At 40.7% G+C, this 25,008-nt stretch overlaps 1 protein-coding gene across 1 annotated transcript in view; it reads right to left on the reverse strand.

Annotated features, from left to right (window-relative positions):
• Positions 1-25,008, reverse strand: part of LOC309598408 (chloride channel protein C-like) — a gene marked incomplete at both ends in the record, with an annotated part of 78,621 nt that overhangs the window by 4,127 nt on the left and 49,486 nt on the right. The window contains one exon of the mRNA XM_082328935.1: positions 13,098-13,277. Within this exon, the coding sequence (XP_082185061.1) occupies positions 13,098-13,277 (180 nt within the window). The remainder of the gene's footprint in view (positions 1-13,097; positions 13,278-25,008) is intronic.

The following is a 25,008-nucleotide window of genomic DNA, read 5'->3' on the forward strand; positions in this document are numbered from 1 at the left end:
TGGACTCAATGATCCTTATGGGTCCCTTCCAACTTGAGATATCCTATGATTCTATGATCCTAGAGTATTAGTGGGTTGACCACATATTTCACCATCACACAGGTGTTTTCTGGTTTAGGTTTGCCTAATTAGATTAAAGGACATCACCTATCCTACATGTTCTTCTTGACCCAGATCAACCTGCTTGGCAGCTCATGCACTGTCTAATTTGCACCCAACAAGACAATACCAATAATAAGCAAATACAATTATCTGAATATAAATAGATAGACTGATGTTCCTTCCCACATCCTTCTTAAGTAACATCTACATTAAAACACAAGATCTGCAAAAAATTCATGTCACACCTTAAATCATCAGTGAAACCTTCTCTCACAGTACTGCACTCTAGAGTTCATTAAGACATTTAATATTCTTGCTGACTTAGCCATGTGAAAATGGGTATCTATCTTTATCAATTATTATATCATTTCAAACCTTTCTTTAGAGTTCTCTTCCGCACTACACATATAAAGCCTTGACAAGTAATATATCTAAAATTATCATTTATATCTTAGTGTTTCCTTGCTCCCCACACACACACACACTCCACACTATCCACTTCCAGCCTTTTAGTTTATATTTAGATAACAAACACCTTGGGGACCACCACAAAGCTTTTTGTTTTGCAGCATACTTAACATCATGTTAGCCCTGGTCTGTGGCTACAACTAGGAGCTACTACAGTAGTACAAAGATGTGCAACACACTGCCAAATTATGTGCTTGAGGGACCCAGAGGAGAGCAGACACACAATCTTCATTAGGGCATCAGAGAAATACAAATAAGGTACAAAGTGGCTTTTGTGACTGGAACACCAAGTATAAGCCGGGAATTTTTGAAATAAATATTTCTGTATCCGAAAATATTGATTTGTTCAAACCCGAACTTGTTATAGGAATTTACTAGTTTTAACATAATGTCTCCTGGGAAAGATTAGTCTGCTTCAGGGTGGGATTAGGACTCCACAGCAGAGGACTTCCACTAAGACGTGCCTGCCAGATCCAAAAGCTGGTGGTTAGTGCCCTCCCTAGGGACAGGATATGGAAGAACTAGGTTCAAGCCCTTTCTCCACACTCGCCTTTATAACAAGCACATTAGTGGCTATTTATGGCATGTTTTAATTTCTCCTGTTGGAGGGGTTCCATGCTGAATAAACAGGGATCTGTACAACCAGCTACCCCCCATTCCCGCTGGCTGCCCTGACCAGCAGGCTATTTGCCGTTCTACTATTTTCTTTCCAAACAGTCTCCCTTTTCCTATTCTATACTTCTTTGTCCTGCATTTGACGAAGCTGGATCAAAACTGTAAAGAGTGAAAAAAAAAAAATAGTAAACTTATTATGAAATACCATTGAGCTCTCACACATGAAGAGGTAACATTAAACTAGTTTCCAGTGTATTACATTAAACTACAGTTTCATGTGTTTTGGGTCTTTTATATAGTCCACCTTTTCTCCAACTTAAAAACAAGATACTTTGGGAGCATCTACCTCCATATTTTAGTTCAGATCTGGAACACACATTTGAAGGAAACTATCCTATCACCTCCACCTCCCATGAGCTGGTCAGCATTGTGGAGCAGTCCTCTTTCTCCTGAAAGAGTCAGCTGTTTCGCTCTGTAGATCCAGTCTTGAAATCTGCATTTTGTTAATGCAGACATGGCTTTGGTCTCTCATCTAAGGTTCTCAATGGGATTTATAAATAAGTATGCCTGTGGCTGGGATATAGGTATCATCCTTTTACAGGTGAAGACCTGAGTATGAATATAATTTGTGGAAAAACATGAGTTCTGAAGAAAATCAGTGGCACAGCCAGGAATACTTGGAGTCTGTCACCTGCTCCCACCTTTAAAGCACATCCCATTCACAGGATAAACAAGGAATTCAACATCCTTCATAACTGTTGAAACTTTATTTGTCTCAATTTAATATCTGACTAGCTTCTGCTTTCACAAAATCTTTTTCAGATTACGAAGAACACAACACTGCAGCAGAGCTGACTGCTGAGAAAACTCCGCTGAGGAAATGCTTTGCCCTGGGCTCACTTCTCCCCTCCTGGGAAAGTCACTGGCTTGCCCTAAGCCTCTTGCCATGTGCATGCCAGCATATGGACATGTCACATAGACAATTAATGGACTTGGTTTGAGGAAAATCATGTGAACATACCAAAATGAACAGTATAGGCATGCTACAACAGGCAAGATCTAGTCACCTCTGGCTACATTTGGAGGAGGAAAGGGAGGAAAACACAATATACTGATAATATATTCACTACAGCAGAGGACATGGAGAAGAAATTAATCCAGTCATGCCCTATCAATTACCTTTGGTGCATTACACACTTTGTTCTGCAGGGCTCTCTAAAGGGTCACATTTTATGGTCTTTCACAAACAGGTCTGTAATCGTTCTAAGTAAGATATAAATACACAGATCTGAATTCTGCTTCGAGATCATCACATACAGCTCCAAGAAATCAATTTCAAGGATGATCACTGGGCCAGGAATACTCTCAAAACTTTAATCCTAACATGAATATATAGACATCAAGTGCGAAAGTTATGATCCACCCTGATCCTTTGCCAAGACTCTGTATGCTCAGGTCCAAAACACTGTTCAGGCCTGTCTGTAGTCCAGACTTCGCCATTTTCCACTTGAACATCATGGGCTGCAATTAAAAAAACAGCAACATTCACCATGAGCTGAAAGAACAGAAACATTTGCTCATCACCAGTGGTTTGTTGGCCGGTTTTGGCAGCTTGCAATTTGCTCGGCACCACTCTTAACTAAATCCAGCAGGGAGTCACTTAACAGGGCTTTGGGAAGTGTGAGAGAAATTTGGCTAGTCAAAAAAAAAGCACACGCAAACACAATGAAGGAAATCGTTGGAACATTTCTGATAAGAATCCAAGCCTATTAAAAACTGCCATATTCAGGAGAAAAATGAACATACATTATTTCACTTGGACTTCCAGAAGTCATGCTTCAGAGGTATAACAACATCACTCTTTGATGTTACATACAACATCCTTCCTATCACATCATCAAGCCTTAGAAAGCAGACCAAACATGTTTCTTACACTATTTTGCGAGGTTTAACAGGAAGTGCTGGGATTCAGACTTGGACTCTGCAATTGTTCGTTTACTCTTTATTTATTTAAGAAGGAAGAAAACCCTTAAGTAGGGAATCTCATTTCAAAGATACCCTGGCAAGGCATTGCAGTAGTTTCATATGCTCTATCTGTTATAAAGCGTGCATCATGAAGATACACCTAATTAAGATAACACATTATTATGCCAATATCCACATGTCAGATTTGGCATGGAAGTCAGGAATGAAAAGTATCTGACAGCTGACTGTGTCACTCTTCTTGTCAGGATGGCCAATTATCTGAGGAAACTACAAATTCTAAATATTGGGGGAGTGACATAAAAGGAACTGCAGCTCCAAAGTAGCTGCAAATGAACAGAAGGAAGATTAAAAGGTGATGTCACTGGCAAAAGCATTCAGGGCAGGACTCTCCCAAATTGAATGGATAAAATAGCTACACAGCAGGGCAGGGGAGGAGGGAAGATTAGAGAACCTGAAGCATCATTTTTAGCTTGCTTCAGAAAGCTTTAGGCTTATTTCTCCTGCATTAATCCACCAAAGGTACCTGCATTGTTTTCATGAAGCTGATTATATCTGATGTTTTGGCCAAGATCCAACTCAGTGAGGACCAGTGATTAACATATTCTGACCAGAATAAAACAAATGTCCCTTCCATGTATTAAAAATCTACTGTCTCAGGGCTTCTCTCAGACATGTTGAAAACCCAGTGACATCAATTACTAAATTTTGCTTTATGTCAATAAGTTTGAAAAAACGATGACAAAAGAACAGTAACAAGTAACAATAAATTGCACACTAAAATAACCAAATATGGCACCCTGAAACTCTTTATGGTCCTCCCTCATCCTAATACCTGGCTGGTGTAAATTACTTTACAATATCAACAATTCTCTGAAAACTTGCTGCAGCTAAGACAGTGTCTTGCACCTTCAACTTTCACAGCAGTCAAAATGAAAGGAGTGCTTAAAGGATTTCGCAGGATTTGATCACTGCTCTGCTCTCAGCAGAAGTTCTAGCATAAGCATGCAACTCTTCCAAAAGGGCACAATGAGAGAAACTTTTTACATGGTCTGTAAAATGTAAATTCTATTTAAGACTGCTTGTGACTTTATGTTCTTGGTAAGATAGCTGCTAGTATACTAAATGCATTTTTCCTGACTTCAGATAGCATTGTGCCTTTTTTTAACTGGCAAAAAAGAGTGTTCTGCGTATGGTGAGCTAGCCAGTAGATAAGGACTAGATCATCACATACTGGGAACTGTTTTAAAATCCACCAAATCTTTGTCTTACACAGCAAAATCTCAGGGTTATGGGGTTGCTTCAGGTTAGGCAGTCTAAATCATTACTGTTTACTTAACATTTTGTTCTTCAAACCAAGAAGGAGCTTTGCATGAATTTTTGACATTTTACCTACAAGATGATAAAAATGTCATTATCATACTGGACTGAGGTTTTCCAGAGCAAAGATCAAATCCTGTCCATGCCACAGCCTTTCAAAGGATGCTGAATAAATATTTAATCTCTGTACCTCAGTTTTCAGATCTACAAACCAGGGATTTCTTCCATCTTAGAGCTGTGTTTTGAGGTTAATATTCATTACTTAAGTTGCCAGCTGTCTGGTTTTATGGGCACCATCATCAGGGTAAATGAGCAGACAATAAGTCCACAGCCAAAACAGGGAAATGCAAAGGCAGCTGTTAATAAATTGTAAATGCAAACTTATTATTTCAAACCTACAGCAAGGCTAGATTTTAGAAAAGGATGAAGACTTAGGATCAGATTTGTATTTCCCTACAAGCTGGCTTGTTACCAGGCAGATTTTCAATTTCAGAGGAACCTACCACAAATTTAAACGACAGGACAAGTATGTGATCAGTCTTTCCATTCACACACCAGTTTTCCCCATGCCTATATTTGATTTCGACATTTAACAACACTCTGCACTTGCCTAAAAGCCACCCACATGCTGCAGTGAGGCTGCATACGTTTTTAATTTGGCTTTTTGAGTTAGCACACAGCCTCTGCAGCACTCCGGTTTTCCCTCCAAAGGGCTCTGTCACAAAGTCCTACAGCACCTGCACAATTATTTGTATGGCCAAACAGGTCTACTAATTTTAAAAGTATCATATAATGTTGTTCTTTGGAAGAAAATTTTTGCACTTTGGATACGAAATAAAACCACTGCCACAGACTCTATAAACCTTCCTCCATCTGTGTTATTCATGAGCTGCAGTGCCCCAGGACCCTGACAATACATGGGAGGATCATAATGTCAAGGGCTTTTGTTGAAAGTGCTGGATTCCATTTATTTTAATAGGCAAGATTACTGTATAGTGTATCATTGAAATTAACTGGATCAGCTTTTCAAAAGCAGGAGTCCGGACAGTAAAAACAAACAATGTGCTGACAGACTCTACCTTCTGACATGAAAACCAAGTAATCACAAAAGCACTTTGATGTTGCCATCAGCTCCCTAGTCTGCACACCTAAAAATAGTTTTCGAGTCCCTAATGTGCTCCTTTTTTTCTTCTTTGCTGGCTGAGTTTAGATGCAGCCTTCAAACCGCTGCCAACGGTGTTTCTAGCTTTGATCAGACCTGTTAGAATCACCATTGCCCAGAACTTACAGCAAAGCCACAGGGAGAAGGAAGGGGGAAAGCTGTCCATGATCCTCTAGTAAGAAACAAAACCTCATTTCTATCTCCATTTTTTGCATGAACTTTGCAGACTTCTGTGTTTGATTGAGTAACTTTGCATTCCTGTGATCTAAACTTAGCAACCTCTCCACAACAGTGCCAGAAGGAAAAGGCTCTCCAAGAAGCTTTCAAATCTGTATCAGTTATTTCAAGAGTGCCAGCAGCAAGGCTGTCGCAATATTAAGGTAGATATCGCTAAGCTCAGTAATTAATTTAGAAATTAAATGTTTCGGGTCTCAAGTCATCTTTAACTTTCCATTTGTCCCTAAGCTGTTGCACTGCATTGCTTACTGAAGGCAAGTACTTCTCCTCTTGCTAAGAAAAATAAAGGTATTGCCTTATTAAACAAGTGTGTGTGGACTCTGCACACGTGCGCACGCACACGCCTTGAGAGCAGTGTTTCATTAGTCCCAACCGGGAGGGCAGATTAAAGAAAAATACCAGAAACCATACCTTCAGCCTGACATATCTATGATATGTTGCAATGCTAGATCTCCTTTCCCACAGCACATATCAATACGCTATGCTCAATTTTACTGAAGTGCTTGGCAGAAAGCATTCCTGACTCACAACAGTTTCTGTTCACTGGACTGACCAGAGGCAAGTCATACCTAATAAACTGCCATAAAATACACATACACACATCACTTTGGATCAATGATTTCTCTGCTCAAGGACGTTACTGTGTAATACAGCTTTAAGTTTTCAACTTTGTCATATTTTCTAAACTCTGATCTCTTCAATTTACTTTCAGTTATGTGACATTCCCCTTTAGCGGAGTGAAAGCATGCATTAGCTAAACAATGTGGTTTGGATTTAGTGTTCCCATGCATCATCGTGAAAATGTTTGTCTCAGCAATAGTGTCATTATTGTTACTGGGAACAGCTGCTCTACCATGTCTTCTGATTGTGGAAAGCAGAGTATCTCCCTTCCCATACCAGTTTACAAGCAGGGAAATTAAAGCAGGATCATGGAGCAGGAGGTTTATGAGTACACACTGTTCTGTACCTGGCTTCCTCCTACCACAAGGGAAGCAGAAAGTGCAGCCCAAGCAAGAAAAGCAGCAAAATAAATATTGCAAATAGAAATGTAGTTTGGCTCCCTCCACCGGCAGTACTTCTGACTCCGGCCCGGGGACTAACCTGAGGCAGAAATCCTCCTCTCAGGTGCATCTTGGCTCCATTGGACGTGACATCCTTTAAGCGAGTATTAGAACAGGGAGTTTGCTGCCGATCGAGCGGATGTTTAATATCTCCCCTGAGTTTCTGAAGTGGAAAGATGTAACCCTCAGCGTTCTTGCCAGCACTCCCAGCCTCACTGAAGTAAGTTTCCCCATCCAGCTCTGTGTGAGCGATGAAGTCCCGCCGGGTTCGCCAGGAGCGTCACAGCGGCGATGCCGTGCTCTGCAGGCCTGTGCAGCTTGGCTCGGGCCAGCCGGACATTTTTAAGGAAAGCTCAAAAAACTTAGAGCTATTTGTGTGATTATACAGAGGAGCAGGCTCTAACTCATCTTTCAGAACAGGAACTTCAGAAGTAATTAGGTTTTATTTTAAGATGGATAAAATCTGTTTTCCAGAATATTAGACCTTTTGAAATGTCTTCAGATGGGAAGCCATGCTTTCAGTCACTAGGCATTTCTGGAAGTCCAAGCTTTGGTAACTTTTCAACTACACGAAGACCACAGCTTTTGAATATATTTCTTATCTGATTTAGAACACAAAGTTCTATTTTTTGAAAGGATCTTAGATTCCCAACTTTGTTCTGAAAAAGGGAATTAGGCACTCTGAACACTTCACTGCACTTGTATGGAACAAACTTAGCTTGAGTAAGGCAATTACATAGTCAATACTCTCCCGTATAGCGTATCAAAATGTGTAACAAAACAGTTCAAACAAACATGGTAAACTACAAGGATTTTTGACGACTTTACCTACAATATTTTTATTGACATTTCTTTTTGGGCCAAAAATAACAATTTCCATTAACCGCAAATGCTGAAGTTTCAGTAAACTTGATGGGTGGGAAGAGATGGGGTTTCCTAGGTGAAAAAATACACACAAAAATGCAGGCACAAGGCCAGAAATGTCACATCCTGTAGAGAAGTAGCAGAAAACCAAGTTTTACCCATTTCTGCTTAGACAGATATATTCTGTACAGTCTGCTCACAGTCAGAGATATTGTGGTTTCTGCATAATTACTTTCTCCCAATCAAATTAAATCAAGCAAAAAAAAAAAAATTCCTTCAGCTAAAAGACAGACAAACAAAATGCAGAGTAATGGCTAACAGCTGTGTAGGTAAGAGTGCAAAGGCAAAAACAGGGAATCCAGCCTTCAGCCTTACAACAGGAGAGCTTTGTATGGTACAGATCTGAGAGGCTCAGGCATGAACAAAATGGCTTATTTGTTATGGTAAAATTCCCAAACAGGCTACTCAGTGGTCGTCAGCCCAGTAGTTTCTCCAGGAACTTGTCTCATAGCTGTAGTGAAGGCAGAAATTAAGATTGCCGGGCAGCACTCCAGCTTCTGCATCTCTGCACCACCTCTCCTCAAAGGAAATGGAGGGGACAGATCCTGGCCTAACAAGACACCAGCATCCACCTGCTTTTCTTCAGTGAATACCACGAGGATTTAAGTGCAGTACAGAAACCCTGCTCCTTCATTTTCCTTGGCAAAAGTGAAGTAAAGGCAAGAAAAGCCACCAACATCAGAACAGTCCCTGGGAGGAACATGGTATTTGTCAGTCACAAATATGCAGGAAACCTACATATAATAAGGGATAAACATCATCTCAGAAAAAAAGCACCTAGGTAGAAAGCACATTGTCATCCATTTTGGTGGAAGAAATCAGAGAGTACATGAGCGTCACACACACATGCGGAGGGAAGTGATCATGCGTGGGAGGATGTGCAGCATGACAGCAAAGACGTTGCTGATGACCATGGGGTATCATCACCCTCCATGTTATATCCCAGCTGTATCCACAGCCAGGGAAAAGAAATTCGTTACCTACACCTTTCCTCCTCAAATCCTCAATGTCTTCTGTTTTTACTGTGGTTTACATTATAAAGTAACCTCTGGCAAAGAAGACAGAACAGCAAAACACAAGTGATGATGTGTCTAATCTCTTCATCATGTCAAAGAACCACTTCATTGCCCCACAATGGCCCTACACCAGTACGTTGTAACATATATGGAAGTGAAGAAAATAGCTCTTTTTTGAGTTTTGGTCTCACAGAAATTATGCAGAAGCATAACTCTATCTTTTCCCACTGGAGGAGGATCTGGAGCCACAGACTAGAGCAGCCAAGGCAAGAGAGAGCCAGGGGACCTCCCAACAATTCCTCAATATGCATTTACAGCCTCATGCAGTGTCTCTGGCAGAAACTTCCTGGGAAGGACGGCAGTGGTCCTATCCTCAGGTCTCTCTGAAGAATGAATTCCACCTAGCCAGGAGGGCATGCCATTTAGGGCATGACATTTATAGCTCTCAGCAGACTCTGGGCTAACACATTCATAATAGCCCAGCTCCCTTCCTGCAGTCGCTGGGGGGAGACGGGGGAGGCATTTCAGCTGCAGTGCAAGAGAATAGCTTGTTTTATTCTGATGTGCAAGTACCATCATTACTGTGGGAGAAATGAAGGGGGGAAGCCAGTCTCCACACCCTCTGCGTTGCACACAAGTTGTTGATCATCCCCATCAATGCCATGCATCAAGTTCACCAGCCACACGTTCCTCAAACTGAATTCTGCGAGGGTTTCCCAGGCATGCACAGAACTCTGCCTATGGCAAAGTGTCAAAAGTATTAGTCTAAGGAGATCTTTGTTTTGGAAACTTGCTTCTCAGCTACAGTTTGCTTCCTCTTTAACAATTTTAAAGCCAAGGAGTTTTCTTTAGTAGTTGTTTTTTGTTTTAGTCTCTACTGCTTATTCAACTGGGGAAGATAACAGCTTCAGATTTAGGTCACCCATGTAAAAATGTGTTTGGTGATCTCATCTTTATCCCCAGTGGGTAACCATCCAGATCACAAAGACTTGGAGAAAAATCTGGCTCCACTAAGCAGATCTGGAAGATTTTGGGGGTTTTGTTTGATTGTTTTGGGGTTTTTTAAATAAAATTGGAATATCTGGGTGTTTGCCACAGGCCAGTACTGAGGTGCATTTGTAGGCCCATGCAAGTTCCAGGCAACATTGCTTGGCACAGTCCTTGCTTTTCTAAGAACTGACATTGACCTTTTCTCTTCAAAGGGTCAGAATCATTCGTATGTATTACAAAACATAACAACACTTCGTCCTTGTACAGCAACTCTCATCACTACAGTTTCCAAGTGTGGGCAGGTACTGGATAACTTCTACATTTGGTCCAAATTTTCAGTGTTTCATCCACCCTTATTTCATGAGAAGAACCGGTACAGAAAAAGACATAAATGAGAAACAGTATTAAATTATGAGCTGCTGCTGCCTTCATGCAAGCTTAGCAGATTGTTTGCTTCTTTCCCTTCATTATCTTGTTGCCCCCTTCTTTTTAACCTAATAACAACATTTTTGTACTAGAAAAAAAAAACAAACACATTTGAGAATCAATAATAATGCCCAAGGCAACTTTCAAGATAAACATCATGGCAATTATTTTTTGCATCTTCCCCAAGCCACCTTTTTTCAAGTATGCCAGACAAGCCACATTTTCTCCACTGTAACATTATTGATGTACAAGATGGAAAAATAACTTATCATTTTTCTGGCTGTGGTCATGTCACTTCCACATGGGATTGCATTGGATCTCATAGGGTAAGAGGTTGAACAGCACTCTTCTCCTTTAAGGAGTTCACAGCATTTCTCATCTTGGTCTTAATAGTTACATGCTGCAAGAGCTGTAATTTTATGAGTAAGATGGAAAACCCAAATCCTAACTGCTTATGGTTGTGAATACACTAATTCCATGACACATCACATTTTTGGAGGCTTGTTTCAGATGGCTGCAGAACATTCCCTTCCTGGTATCGGTGAGAACAGCAGAACAGCAAAGTCACTCATGGTCCCCACTGGGGACGAGGCAACCAGAACTCATCACACAAGTACTCAGGCCGCTGGGTACGCACTGGGGCAAGAAGGGATGTCATCAGAGCACCCCAGAACACAATGCTTGCTCCCAGACAACGTCTATGGGTTTCACTGGAGTGAGCAACCGACTACCCAAAAAAGCTGTTTGCTGCTTCTTTGTCAACAGAGAAGATAAAACATTATCTTGGTTTTACTCAAAACAGTCTAACAACAGCTCATTTATGCTGAAAGCGACAGGGAAACAAACTTTTTCATTCAAACTTTTTCATTCATCCCTTTTAAAAGGCTCTAATAGAATGTACCATGGAAGAGCTCTGGAGATTAAGCAAACCACAAGCAAACCAGAATTGTCAGGTAGAATCAGCTTTTCTCTAAAGGTGCCTCTCTTTGGGATGTGCTTGGGGGTTAGCCTTCTGTCCCCCCTTTCCACTTGCTCCCACACCACTTTGCTCTGCATTGCAAAGCACAGTGGTATTTGCATAAACTCAGCATACTCCTCAGCAGCCTGGGACTCTCACTGCAAGGTGATTTGGTGAATTAATAACAAAATGATGAGACTATGAATTTAAAAGGAACTTTGTCTATATCAGTTGTTAGTGTGCTTTCTAGTTTTATTGCCGTGGACAGCTGAGAACTAAAAAGGCACATTAGTTTATGCTGTATAATATCTTCAGATTGGTGCACACTGCAGGCTATCACTCAGACATTTAGGTTTTAGTGCCTCAGCCCATTTCTTATTAATAATGTTTATGATAGCATCACCATGAGGGAACAAGTATACATATCATATACCAGTACATGATACTGCACTTATTGATGTCATTACTCCTGCAGGCCACTGCAACCCAAACGATTTCCACTGTACAATTCTCATTCCAAGGAGATATTTCTCTTCCTAAAAGGTTCATACAAACTGTTTCACTTGTCAATGAAGCAAGTTCAAAATTTTTATTAAATATTCACTCCCTTCCCATCTTCATGCTCCAAAAGGGCAGCTGACCACATTGCTATGAGGCAAGTTCATGTGATCTAGCTGCCAGCAGTTCATCCTTGAACATTTGTTACAAAGCAGGCAAGCAGACAAGTCTTAACCAAATTTCCACTGATGATGCATGGATACCATTTTTCCCCATCCGGATCAACAGAAGAAAACACTTTTATCCTCGTTCGCTCACAGATACCTCCCAACTGCCACGCAGTTAAGGCGTTAAACCAGAAGTGGATAAAAGAAAATTCTCTACAAGAAAAGCTGTAGCATACTACGGTCATTCAGGACAAAACACACCATGCAAAGATTATGATATGAAAGATTATGATATTACATGTGTGTGATACTTAAAGAGTATAAGTGTGTTATGCTTAAAGATATCATATATATGATATGAAAGATTATGATATTACAATACAAAACTGGCCATGTGTTTGTATTACAGTTATTGGAAGCATAATTCATAGGGCTTGCTGGGTGAACTCCTATGCAGTAGAAGTTGCATATGCATCTTCTCCTTTCCTCTAGGATTCTCAAGGTGGAAATTAAGTCACTGCCTCTCCCACTCATGACCCACCACTCAAAGGACAGTCTTAAGATACCTTCCTGGAAGGATGAATTCACTCTTGTAGTCGTATGAAATACAGTACCATAAATACTTCATGTATCGGGAGATTTTATATGCCTTTTGAGAGTCCCCCATATGGCAAGGATTCTTTTAGTCTAATTCTTGTTTACCCTAGCATGTTAATTCCAGTGACTTTGTTGCTTATCTCGTCTGTGCTATGATTTATGTTAACTCATTTCCTGTAAAAGCATACACTAATAAAATGAAAAAATTGTGAAGAAAGAGCAGGCCAGCTTTGAATTGGCATGGGACATTTCATGACTAACTAGATTCAAATCCTTTTAAATTACTGTTTCAGTGAACCTTCAAGGCTCTGAAGGGCAATTTTCCCTTCTTCTACAGTTCCCATAAGATTGTTTCATTGGTGCTGTTTCAATAAATCCCTGATGCAATAGATAACCATGTACTAGAAAGGACCTAGGTCCTTTCTTTAAAGGACACCTGCTGTTCATGCTAAAGAAATGAGGAACAAGTTTCATATCCATCCCAAATAATCTTCACAAACAGATGCTTAAAGAAAAAAAAATCTGATAAATGGCCAGAAACATCACATGACATCAATTTGATAGCATTTTTACCTTTTAATAGTTCCCTGGAACACCTCTGCATGGTCTGGCTTGGGCCTGCAAACCACTGGGAATCCGCCATGGCTTGTACTTGCAAGAAGTCGAGCCAAGGAGGCAATGTTTTCCTTCAGGTGGAGGACTCTGACGCCAGGCTCCATGACGTCCCTGGCAGAGAACAATTCCAGGTTCAACCTGAAAGGCACAAAGCAGACAGCCAAAGGATTATTTAGTAAACAGGAAATGAGGCATACTGTATCACGTTAGCGTTTGACGAGTTTATAATGTGTTAGTAAATTACTTCAAGATGGAAATCAATCTGCTTTATTTGCAAATGCAAAAAAAAAATGTAATGACCCAATAAAACTGCTTATCAAGCATTGTCTTTCTTTGTGTGAGATACGTGATAAATTCAACCATATGCATGACATGGTCATCCTAGACAGGATATCATAAGACTCATTTATCAATTTGCATGACTTTTGACATTAAAAAAAAAAAAGATTTTTAATCTGAGCTGAAATCCTCTGGAATTCTGGCTGATATCAAATAGTTTACAGTCAAGCACTCTGGAGAAATTCAGGCTTACGCTTATCATTGCAATAGTTTTTTTGTGGTGGTAGCAGCTAGAAAGATAGCCCTTCAAAGAGAGCTTACAAATCATATATGGATATTCCGGTATTTTCTAACATTTTTCAGGTTCTAGGCGAAGTTTTAGGAAATATGAACATACAAAATTGAAAAATGTGTGTACCCAGTATTTCTGACAGTAAGGTGAAATGAAAAATAAAGATATTTTCTGCAAAATTCAGGAGTAATTTCTATGGAATTACAGTAGGCTAGATTCTTACAACTGAAATCAATGAACTGCTCTAGTTTTAAGCTTGTTTTATATTTTCTGTTTTCAAAAAAAAAAATACATTAATTATTCTGACCATCATCTGGACGCATCATAAGCCAGAATCTCCTGTTCAGACACAGGCTGACACAAACCACAGACAGAGACAACTGGAGCATAAATTTGCCCACATCCTGTTTTACCAATGTACCTTTCATCCCTGTGGTAAAAGCAACTCTTTCCATATGCTGTTAATTATTGTCCTCCCTCCTGAGAGACGCAAGGTTATTTTTTCAAGCCAGTTACTCTGATGGTTTGTGATGTGACCACCTGCCTAAGGGTAACTGAACTGAGAAGACAGTGCACTTCATACATGGCACCTACACAGCTGTGAAACAAGTTTCTTCTTCTAAACTGGGATGGATTTAAATGAATCCTGAAAAAGAACAGTCTTGTATGCATTGAATCCCATCATACCCATCCCCAGTTATATGAAACAGACTGCAGGCAACGAAAATTTGCAACACCATCTTATTACAGATCCATGTTTCAAGGGACCAGAACACCAACTTATGGAAAAATGAACCTCTCTGAACTGCATTTTGCTTCTGAGTTAAAATGAGCCGTAGTTTACCTTGCAAATCAAAACAGCTGAATGCAGAATTTAGTGTCAACTAATGAAAACAAAACCTAAAAATCCCAAAGAGAGACATTTTTTCATTCTTAATCTCACTGGGTGCTACCAGTTGATGCAGTACAAATGATGGAACTCAGTGGGAACCACAGATGCTGCTGAGGATGAGTTGCTGTCAGAACTGTGCCGCCGTGGCTGTTTGTTGCATAAAACTCTCCACCAGAGGAATTTTATTTTTCCTAAATGAGTAGATTCCTGTTCATCCTCTGTCTCTTTTCCATCTCCATAGGCCAGATAAAAATCTGGTTTTGCCTGACTTAAGCTTTGTCTAGAAATACTATACACTGTATTACTATTAAAAGTACTGTACCTAGCACAGTGGACACAACGTGAAAACACGATTAATGATAATAGCTACTTCCTGAATTACATGAAATATGTGCAAACCCCAAATGTTTTTTAAATAACAGCAATGTGAACGCTGTTACATTCCAGCAGTTTCTAGAGTATATTTCTTAGCAGTACGTAGGTTTTCCATCTTCACAACTTTACAGTTTTGCTCTGTTGCACAGAAAGCAAATGTTCCACATTATTGCAGAAGTCCATGAAACTTCCTTAGGTTTTGTTGAATCAGTCATTTGTATAAAGCAAGGGATAGCTCGTTATACAGTTCTGTGATCTTGGCTTTGTCAGGGATTATAAAGTGTTTGCATTGTCTACATCAACTATGCACCTTGCATTATCATCAGTCAGCTTTTTCAGATGTAAGAACACACTAAGGACTGGCACTGATTCACTGCTCATTGTCAGCGACATTTCTTTCAATGAGTCTTCTGTCGCTGTACAGAATAACCTTGCTTTGGGGGTGGAGGAGACAAGCAGGCAAAAGAGTTGTTTTATGAAAGACTGATGCAAGGCCAAAGCATTTTTAAATAAAATTGTCTAAAGAAAGCCTTTACCAATATACTGGTTCTCAGATAAAAACACCGAGCCAAACTGGAGTTGTATCTATAGGTTCATAAGAATCAAGGATCGTTCAAGTCAGAAGGGACCTCAGCAGTTCTCTAGTCCAGCCTCCTGCTGAAGGTGGACTCAGCCATGAGCTCAAACCATGTGCTTGGGCCTTTCTCCAGTTGCGTCTTAAAAACCTCCAAGGATAGAGGCTGCGCAACTACCCTGGGCAGCCTGTGCCACTACCCCACTGTCCTCATGGTCAAAAGGTATTTCCTCATATCCGGTGTGAACATCTCTTGTTTCAACTTGTGCCTGTTGTTTCTTGTCCACCATGCACCATTGTGAAGACCATGGCTCCATCTTCTCAATGACCTCCAACAGTTACAGGGGAGAGGGGGCACACTGTTAGGTGCCTCCAAAACCCCCTCATCTCCAGGCTGAACAAGCCCCAGTCCTGCAGCCTCACAGCGCAAGTGGTCCAGCCCTGATGATCCCAGTTTGACAACATCTTCAATTCTGTTGAAAGTACACTCCGTTGTCTCCTCCATGTCATTTATGAACATGTTAAACAGTCCAGGTCCAGGGATAGACCGTGCAGTGCTCCACTTGTTAGGGCTCCAGGCAGTGTATGATCCATTAACCACCACCCTCTAAGGCCAACCACCCAACCAGTTATTTTACCATCTGGTTGTTCAGCCTCTAAACTGTACCATCTTATCTTGGATACACTTACAACCAGAAACAACCTTGCAGTTACCACTGTAGTCTTAAGCAAAAAGCTGATAACCACCTTCTCCTTCACATGCCCAGAAATCTGTTCCACGAGGACTCACTTCATGGTTTTCCCAGTGACTGAAGTGAAGCTGACTGACCTGTAGTTTTCCAGGCTGAACTTTTGGTCATTTTTGAAAACAGGCACAACACTTGCCATTCTGACATCATTGGGGATCTCTCCCAGTCTCCACAACCTTTCAATGATGAAAGACGGCAGCCTTGCAAAGACATCAGCCAGCTGTCTCAGCATTCTTAGATGCAGCCTGTCTGGTCTCATAGACTTCTATGGCTCAAGTTTTCACAAGTAATCCCTCACTCAGTCCTTCGCTACTGCTGGTAGTTCTTATTGAATCCTTACACTAAATTCAGAGATATAGGAGTCCTTGTTGGTAGACAGTGAAGCAAACAAGGCATTGAGTGTATTACCTATGGCTGCTATCACTAAATCATGTGTCCTCCTCCATCTGCTTCCAGAGCACTAAACCTGTGCTGCAGTTGCAAAGCTGACAGTGGAGAAGGAACCATTTTCTTACTGCCAGGAATCACAGGTCTCCAGTCTTCCCCATCATGGCAGTCTCCATTTGCCACCCACAACCTACCATGGTCTCCTGGTGCCCTTCCTTCTGTATGCTTAACATGCCTTTGCCAGGATCAGCCTTCCCAGCAGCAGCCAAGATCCAAAGATGGCAAAGAAAACTCACAGAAGAGCCAGAAGGAGAGTACAAACAGTGAACAGGAGCCTAAAAACCATCCCAGGCAGCTATGCGTGCACTAGCCCACCATTGGCCATGCCAGCTGCCCAGGCCGTGCTCACAGCCCTCCAGGTAGTAGTGCTGCCCATGGGCCAGTTAGACAGCAAATGTACGCCATGCCCAGGCATCAGCCCCTGCAGGCCAAGTCCCCACTGTTGGCGGGTCCTTTCTCTGCACAACTACAAGCCTGCACAAATGCCTCCCAAGGACGGTTTGCTTGGCTGGCGAGTGCCACTGGTGCTGCACACTTGTGTTTTACGCAACAAAGCCCTCGGTTTCACAATGCAATTTCAAGCAAGGACATTTCATTTACCATTTTGAAAATGCCTTTTTATATGGAATAACAAGAGGTACTCACATTTGGATTTTATCAAGTAGATTTTTCTTACATGATTAGATTTACCTCAAGGAGAGACAGAGCTGTAGCCACACTACTAAAATAGATCTAGCGTAAATTTTTCTTTTATAGGACATGTGAGAACATTTTCTCCAAAATGTAATTCACTATAGTAGCATAATGTGTTAAAGTATTAAGACTGTTTCACCAAAGTTATGGTAGCCAAGTTTCAGGTTCCTTTCAAGAGCACATCCATGACACTGGATATAACATGGAACGAAGAAAATCTGCCTTAGGACCTAAATAAGACAGTCATTTGGTAAGAAGCCAATATCCCTGAATGGTAAACTGTCTTGAAATGATTCATGGAAACGTAGTTTGGGCCCTGTTGCTATTAAATCCAATGGAAGTTTTCCCACTGAAATAAATTGTTAAGGATCTAACCATAACAGATCTAATCATAACATGGAGGTTTCCTTAGACAACAAGCAGTACAAGAGAACTTTCCTTCAAATAGGATTTGCACTATATTTTATGCAAGTTTCAAATGATTAAAAGGACTTAAAGGGGTTGGGAGAGATGCGTAATCCTAACGCAAACACACTCCAAGGACGACAGTGCATGAGAATACAGGCAGTGCTGCTTGCTTGGATTTATTCACAGATTTGCCCTCATCTTTTTTAGCTGTCGCTCCCATCCTCCTCTTTCTGCACTGAGAATGTTTACCCATTGACTCACCACAGGCTGTCCTGCTCAGGACAGCCCTAGGTTTTGTTTGGGCTTCTTGTAAACCATTGTTTTATTGCCCTGACTGGTCACCGCATCTTGTATAAATAGTTCTCAGGAGGTTGTTTTGGGGTTTGCCTAATGCTTGTGGTGATTTTTAGTCTGAGCATAGTCAAGACTCCAAACAATTGAGAGGGCAGGGTGGTTAGCTTAGGGGAACATCATCAGGTTGGAGGTCATTAAAATTACTTACCTGTCTTATATACGTCGGCAAATATTAGAACTATTTAGTTCTAGTTTCTACTATTCATGCATTTTCTGAGACTAGGGCATTCTTTTATTTTTTAAACACACTTCATTTGGCCAGCAAAACTGAACAGATTTATTTCATAGTTTTCATTCTAGTACAGAACCAGCCACACTGCTATGAAGACCTGTAGCTGCTACTACATTATAAATACAGTTTATTTGTATTAGTTTTCTTTCACTCTATCATCTTCAAAGAAACCCCACTGTGAATAAACTCATAACATTGCAGGAAATTGCTTACATTTAAATACAAATTCTTTTTTTTTCTTAAAAAGTTATAAAAAAAGATTTCTACATATTTGTCACAGGCCCACCAATTTTCTTTTCAACAAGACATTTGGTAAAAGTGAACTATGAAGAAGCTTATCCAAAAGTTACATGCCAATATTGATCTCACTATATAACAGAATAGCACTACAGAAATGTTAATCATGTGCAGATGACTGAATTCAGTAGTTTTGCAAGTGAATTCTGTGAAAAAAATGGTTCTTTAAGTATGTTCACAGAATACCACTGAGATCAATAAAGGGAAAAAAAAGCTCTATAAAACTCCCTTATGCTGGAAAAGGACATCACTTCGATTAAATTAATTTTAAAATTTATTTGCTCCATTCAGTGCTAACCCCTGAAATAGACACATTTAAACTGACTTAAAGTTAAATTAAACTAATAAAATCACTGTGTGCATTGATGCAAGTGCATGCATGCTACTGATGTGCTTTTGTTTAATTAGATCTATTTAAAATCAGTATTCAGTGGAACTTTGCATGGCAGACAAGGCCTACGACTCCTTTCTGTTTCTATTTTAGTTGAACACTAAACTGAGGGAGAAATTCTTCTAGTTAAATCAGGAGCCAAAAGTTTGGCAGAGTTCAGTCTCCATTCAGTATATCTACAAATATTTACATTGACTATAAGATGACAAGCTTCCCAGCATCCCCTGGTCCTGGCTCCCTCAATATCCTTAAATGAGGGGACATTTAGCTATTCAGTCTAAAGGCCTTTTGATAGTACAGCACTTACTGTGAAATGTGTTGTTTGTGTTAGCTGAATGTCTCTGTCACTTATTTCCCAGAGAGGATTTGAAAGTTATATATGTTTAGCAACTACTGTATGCTACAGACAAATGGGTTTCCACAAGGTCTCACAATCTGCTGGGAAACTGTCTCTTTCTTATGCTTGAAAAATTGCAGAACAAAAAAGAAACAAAAAAAACAGATAAGAAAGCCTTTGTGTTCTGGAAAAGAGATGGATTGTGGTGGGGGCAGGGGGAGAATGTTGAATGTTTGGGGGTTTTCTGCCAAGAGTTTGCTTTTCTGTTCCTTTATCCCTTATAAAGTTTTTCCCACCAGCACTGTCAGTATAAAATACTGCTAAGTTAGAAAAACAGCAGCTCCTACCCACTTTGCATAGATGTAGCTGTTTATACAAGGGCATCTAGCTTTAAAAAAAAAATAATTAAGTTGTGCATGAGACCTTGGGATAAGCAAGGAAACAATCATGTGAGTGGATCCACATGCTGGAATTACTCAAACAGCAGCTTAAAAACTACAGCCTCAGCACATCACATGCAAAACTACAGGTAAAAACATAAAGGTCATAGTTCTTGACTTAGTTTTCACAGCGCAAGTCCAAAAACAAATTTACAAATTGTAACTAGCAGCCTACTTTAGCTATGTCAGTATTAAGGGGAGTACAGGCATCTAAACATTCAGAGCTATTGACAGTGCCTGCTCACTGCTTCCACCCAAACCTGAAGGCATCTAAACTCACTTGGTGTTTCTGTTCAGAACTGAGCATTTCCCCACGTGATTAGCAGCGCGTGTGGACATGTCTCAGTCCAAACAAGCAGCTGTCTTGCATGCACCTGCTCTCAGCCCTTACGCGTATATCGACAGCACTGCAGGTCCAACACAAAGCACTGAGCCATAGCCGTTCAAGAGTGCCATCCAACAGACATGACCTGTAGAAGTCTACATTTGGTGGAAATGTGAGAGATCCAAAATGGGTTCTCACCTCAGCCAGGGGGCATCCGAACCCTCACCTGAGATCTCCAAGACACGAGGGATGCTGCAGCACCCAGGCTCTCAGAGGGCTGGGAGCAAAAAAAGGGTGCTCAGCTGAATGGTCAGGAAAGGAGGACCCCTGCGAGCAACGCCTAGCCAGCTCTAGAGACAACACATATACATGTGTACAAACTTACAAAGAAAGAAAGATCCAAAGACAGATTAGCTATCTTGATGTCTAATGGGTTAACCCTGGTGGACATACTACTTATTATTACTGTATTCAGGATGGGAATGATTCAGCTATCCTTGTATTTTCCAAATTATTATCTGAGCCTGTAGGAATCTTTTCCCGAAAAAAAAAAAGTGTTGAGCTTGTGTTAAATCCATCTGCCCTGGCATTATAACCAACCAGAGGCAAAGAAAATAATTTCTCAAAATGACACCAGTACAAGCTATTTAAATTCAAAGAAATGTTTCAAACAAACTTCCATAGGAATAATGTGAGAGAAGCAAGTAAATTGAGCGTTAAAATAAATACCTTGTGATCTTGCTTATAACCAAACAGGGAAATGCATGTTCTCTGGACAGATCACTGCAGAGCAATTTCCAAGGGAAATTCGCAAAATACTAAGCTGGCTCTTGCAGTGTGAATGCAATGACATGATGAGTTTCTTGCAAACGTATGCCAAAAAACCTAATCCAAACTGGAAAGAGAGGAAAGCTCCTATGACACAGTTTTTATAAAAGCTTCATTCAGGGCCTCCACCCTCATATGCTGTACCAGCCACCTTAGCTTTTCCACTCTGCCTGGTCCAAGAAAGCACCGACTAGTATATTAAAAATGCTAGCTTTAAAATGTTTGGGAATGGAGAGTGACAGCAATATATGTTTTAATAATCAGACACAGATTATCAGATGACCTTTTAGTCAAAATGAGGTACAGAGATTTAGGTCTAACAGACTACAAAATGAGTAAACTGAAGTAATACGGATGGGAAAAAATATGATAAAGATTTCGAATTGCTCAGTCCCTCCAAGACTCAGGCACTTTCTAGTGGAAAAGTGTACTCAAGTTATTAAAACATAATGTTGGGGATACAGATTATGCCCTATTCCCAGTCCAGTAAATAGGTTTTGACACTTATAACCAAGATTTCAAGCAAAAGCACTCCTCCTTCCAGCTGTACAATCAACTTCCTTGGGAAAGGCATTTAACCCCTCAAAATTCAGCATTCCCATTTCTAAAACAAATCTAGCCCACTTCTTACACCACAAGCACATTGGGAACCATAACTAATTTTTCATAAAAACACTGTAAGCTACAACTTTCTACATATATTCATCATTTAAAAAAAATATTTCTTTAACTAACGCTCCTGCTCTCTAAGTACCATTCATGTGCAGCACATGTTTTTTCCTCGATTATGACTTATGGCAAGGACCCACCACTACAAGTGGAGAATATGCATGTACTTACATCCCAGTTAAAAATAAGATCATGGTATTACTTATCTGCTCTTCCAGAAAATGAGTGGTGATCTCTCTGCACCTGACAGTGTATTTATAATGAAACACAGTCAATATATGCATCCGAAATTCTGGGAACGGATTCTTGTGTGTCTGACTTGCTTTCTCTCTCTCCTTCCTTATCCCCAACACCAGGACTCAGCTTCCTCAGGCTTTTTCCGTCTGCTGCCACTTTCATCTCCCACTCACCTACTGTCACAACTCCATGTATTGAATGGCAGCAGCTAATAAAAGTATGCCCGTGGCTTTATAGCTTTTCATAAAACTACTCTATTCTGTGCCTTTTTTTTGCCTTACTTCTGCTGTGGCTCTGTGTACACTCAGTGTACTGAAGAACAAGCCTTCCTTGTGATTGTGTGAAATAGCATTTAACGGCTTTGCAAAACTGCTATTATTTCTAAAAAGGGTATTTCATTTCTCAAACATGCTGAAATTCATTGAAGTATTTTGTGCCATCTGTTTCCTCTTTGTAAATAAATAACTCTTTCCATCATGGCAACCAGTATGACAAGTTACTAATATTTATGAGGATGTAGCAACACTCACAGGAACAGAAAAAGTGACATATATGTGAACAGCAAAGAGAATCCTTTTCAGCTGAAGGTGAACTTGGAAGCAGACCCCAGCCCCAGAATGAAGATGATATCCTTACATGTAACTCAGGAACACTGAGGTATAACTCTTACATAAATGGACGTCTGTATTCCCATATCCAGGAAAGACCCCCAGGCGATTTCAGGCCGCTTTGAGTCAGACCCACCATTTCGTGAATGAGTACAAACAGTTGCTCAATGACATCTTCAGGAGATCGGCCGCTCTGCCGGCACAGCTGGCTTTCCGGTGAGGTTGGCTGGCTTTAAGTGGAAACTGTCGGTATCTGCCAAATGGTGGCCAGACACCAGAGCAGACTTAACCAATTAGTGGAATACCCCATCCGATGGCTGGATGCAGTTTCTCTGTGTGTGTATGTCCACGCTCCACCTGCGTGCTACCACATCTGAAGGCTGTGGTGGCACCCGTACAGGCAGCCTGTCCTCCCAGGTGAGCCAAAAGGGAGTCAGTCTCCTCCTCGCTGGGCCAGCAGAAGCTGTTTCAAGTTTCCCGCAGCTGAAAGCCGCTGTGTGCATGTTTTACATAAGGGCCTGTAGGAGCCGGAGTGGCTCGCTCGCTGCCCACCAGTGAGCTGTGAAACACAGGTGATTAGTTCCAGATGCTGCTTCAGCGCCTTTTCTTCCACGGAAAGTGTGCAGAAGTTACTTCTTTTGGTTTCATGGGACTCAACAGAAATGGAAAACACACCAAAAGTCAGTGTGGATTTGTTATCCCTCCCTCAACATCAGGCAGGCTGCAGCAGCAACTAAGACATCTGTGGAGATTTCTCCATGAGCCAAAGGGATCTGTGTTACACTTGCTATGGACCTTACAGCTGATTCACGATTGACCTTACAGCAAGAACCAGAGCCTCATATTAAGTTCCCGTCCGTTGTCACAGCATGCCCAATACTTGCAGCAGGTTTGCCAACCCCATGACAGTCCCTTTCACACTCTAACAGGAACCTTGCTTTGGACAGGTAAGAGAAGTGCCTTGTGACAGAAACCAGAGACACAGGATAGCTGCTTCAAAACTCACTATATTTGATCTGCCTGTTCATGCCTCCAAACTTTCTCCCTAAGGTTTTGACCAACTGCACCAAACCAGTCTTTCAAACTTCTTTTAAGTTTGTTTCTCTTAAAAATCTCACTACAGGAAAGCCATTTTTCTCACTGCTGCTGAATTATAATAAAAGCAGATCATGTAGCTGCATCTATCTGATAATTTACAGTACAGCATTCACTTGTAAATTCAAAACGTTTTCTTCTTAGCACACTGTGATCATAATCAGTATATAATCTTGGTAGAACTTGTTTACATTTTGCATATTCAGGGGCAGGGAAGAATCCAGCTTTAATTGTTCATGAAAAAAACAGGGCGATAGAGAAGCTGAGCCTGCAGTTTTCAGACATATCAGAAAATATAATTTCTTAGAGCCTGAAAACATTCCAGTGTAAAACATTTTGGGCTCATGGAAAGGTAATTGTGCAAATATACAGGCCCTGTGTAAACAGTAAAGTATTTACAAGATCCTCCAAGGATTTCAATTAGAATGATTGTTGGCTCGTCTTCACTATCCTTGCCATTATATTTTTCCATATTTGTGCTTCTATTGTATATAATTGGTTATGAGGACTGCAGTAACTACCAATACACTTCCAAGTGCAGTAGGTCAGCAGTGAGCTATTACTCGGCCTCCAGCCCTTTTCTATCAAAGGAGGGTGCTGCTGGCTGTGGCTCCGTGACTCTCGAACCAGCTCCACACTTGCTTCTCATCCACTGCTTTGTGTAAGCCTGCAGCTCCTAACCTTGAGGGCACGGCACCAGCTCCAGCTCTCATCCCGGACATTTTAGGAAAGGGAAAGGCTAAGGGTGGGAAAGATTTATTTTAGGTTTGAGGAAGGGTTATATCTCCTGGTATTTATTGTAGCATGGGAAGAGTAATTTGTTTTATTTGTTCAGACTCTGCTCTAAAAATAAACAGCAGTGCGACCAGAATCTCAGGCATCTTTATATGGTTTTACCAATCTAAATAAATAAAGTCATTTTGATCCATGTGGTACCTTTAGGTAGTAGCTTCATTAAATAGTCAAACTTAGAGCAGGTCAAAAATCATTTTCTAGAGTTCACACGACATTTTGCCTTTACGTAAGACCTTTCGTTTAAGAACTTGACAATATTTGGCAAAGACAACAGATGCTGAAAGCCACACAAAGTATATAGGCACTATTTTCCCTTCTGTAACTGAGAGGATTGAAAAATAAATTGGTTTGGCCAAAGCAACATAAGGCAATGGGGCAGACCCAAAACCAGAACAGTCACTCCTCCTCGTCTCCTGCTTCCCTCCATATAGCCTTCCTCTTCCTGTCTCATTTGAATATTCATATTAATACTATTACACTGTTCACATGTGACTCTTTTCCTAAGAGACATTATTCAAATTTGGACACTGAAATCACTTCATGCTAAATTTG

The sequence above is a fragment of the Platalea leucorodia genome (genome assembly GCF_965183815.1).
Source record: "Platalea leucorodia genome assembly, chromosome: 1".
NCBI classification, from domain to species: domain Eukaryota; kingdom Metazoa; phylum Chordata; class Aves; order Pelecaniformes; family Threskiornithidae; genus Platalea; species Platalea leucorodia.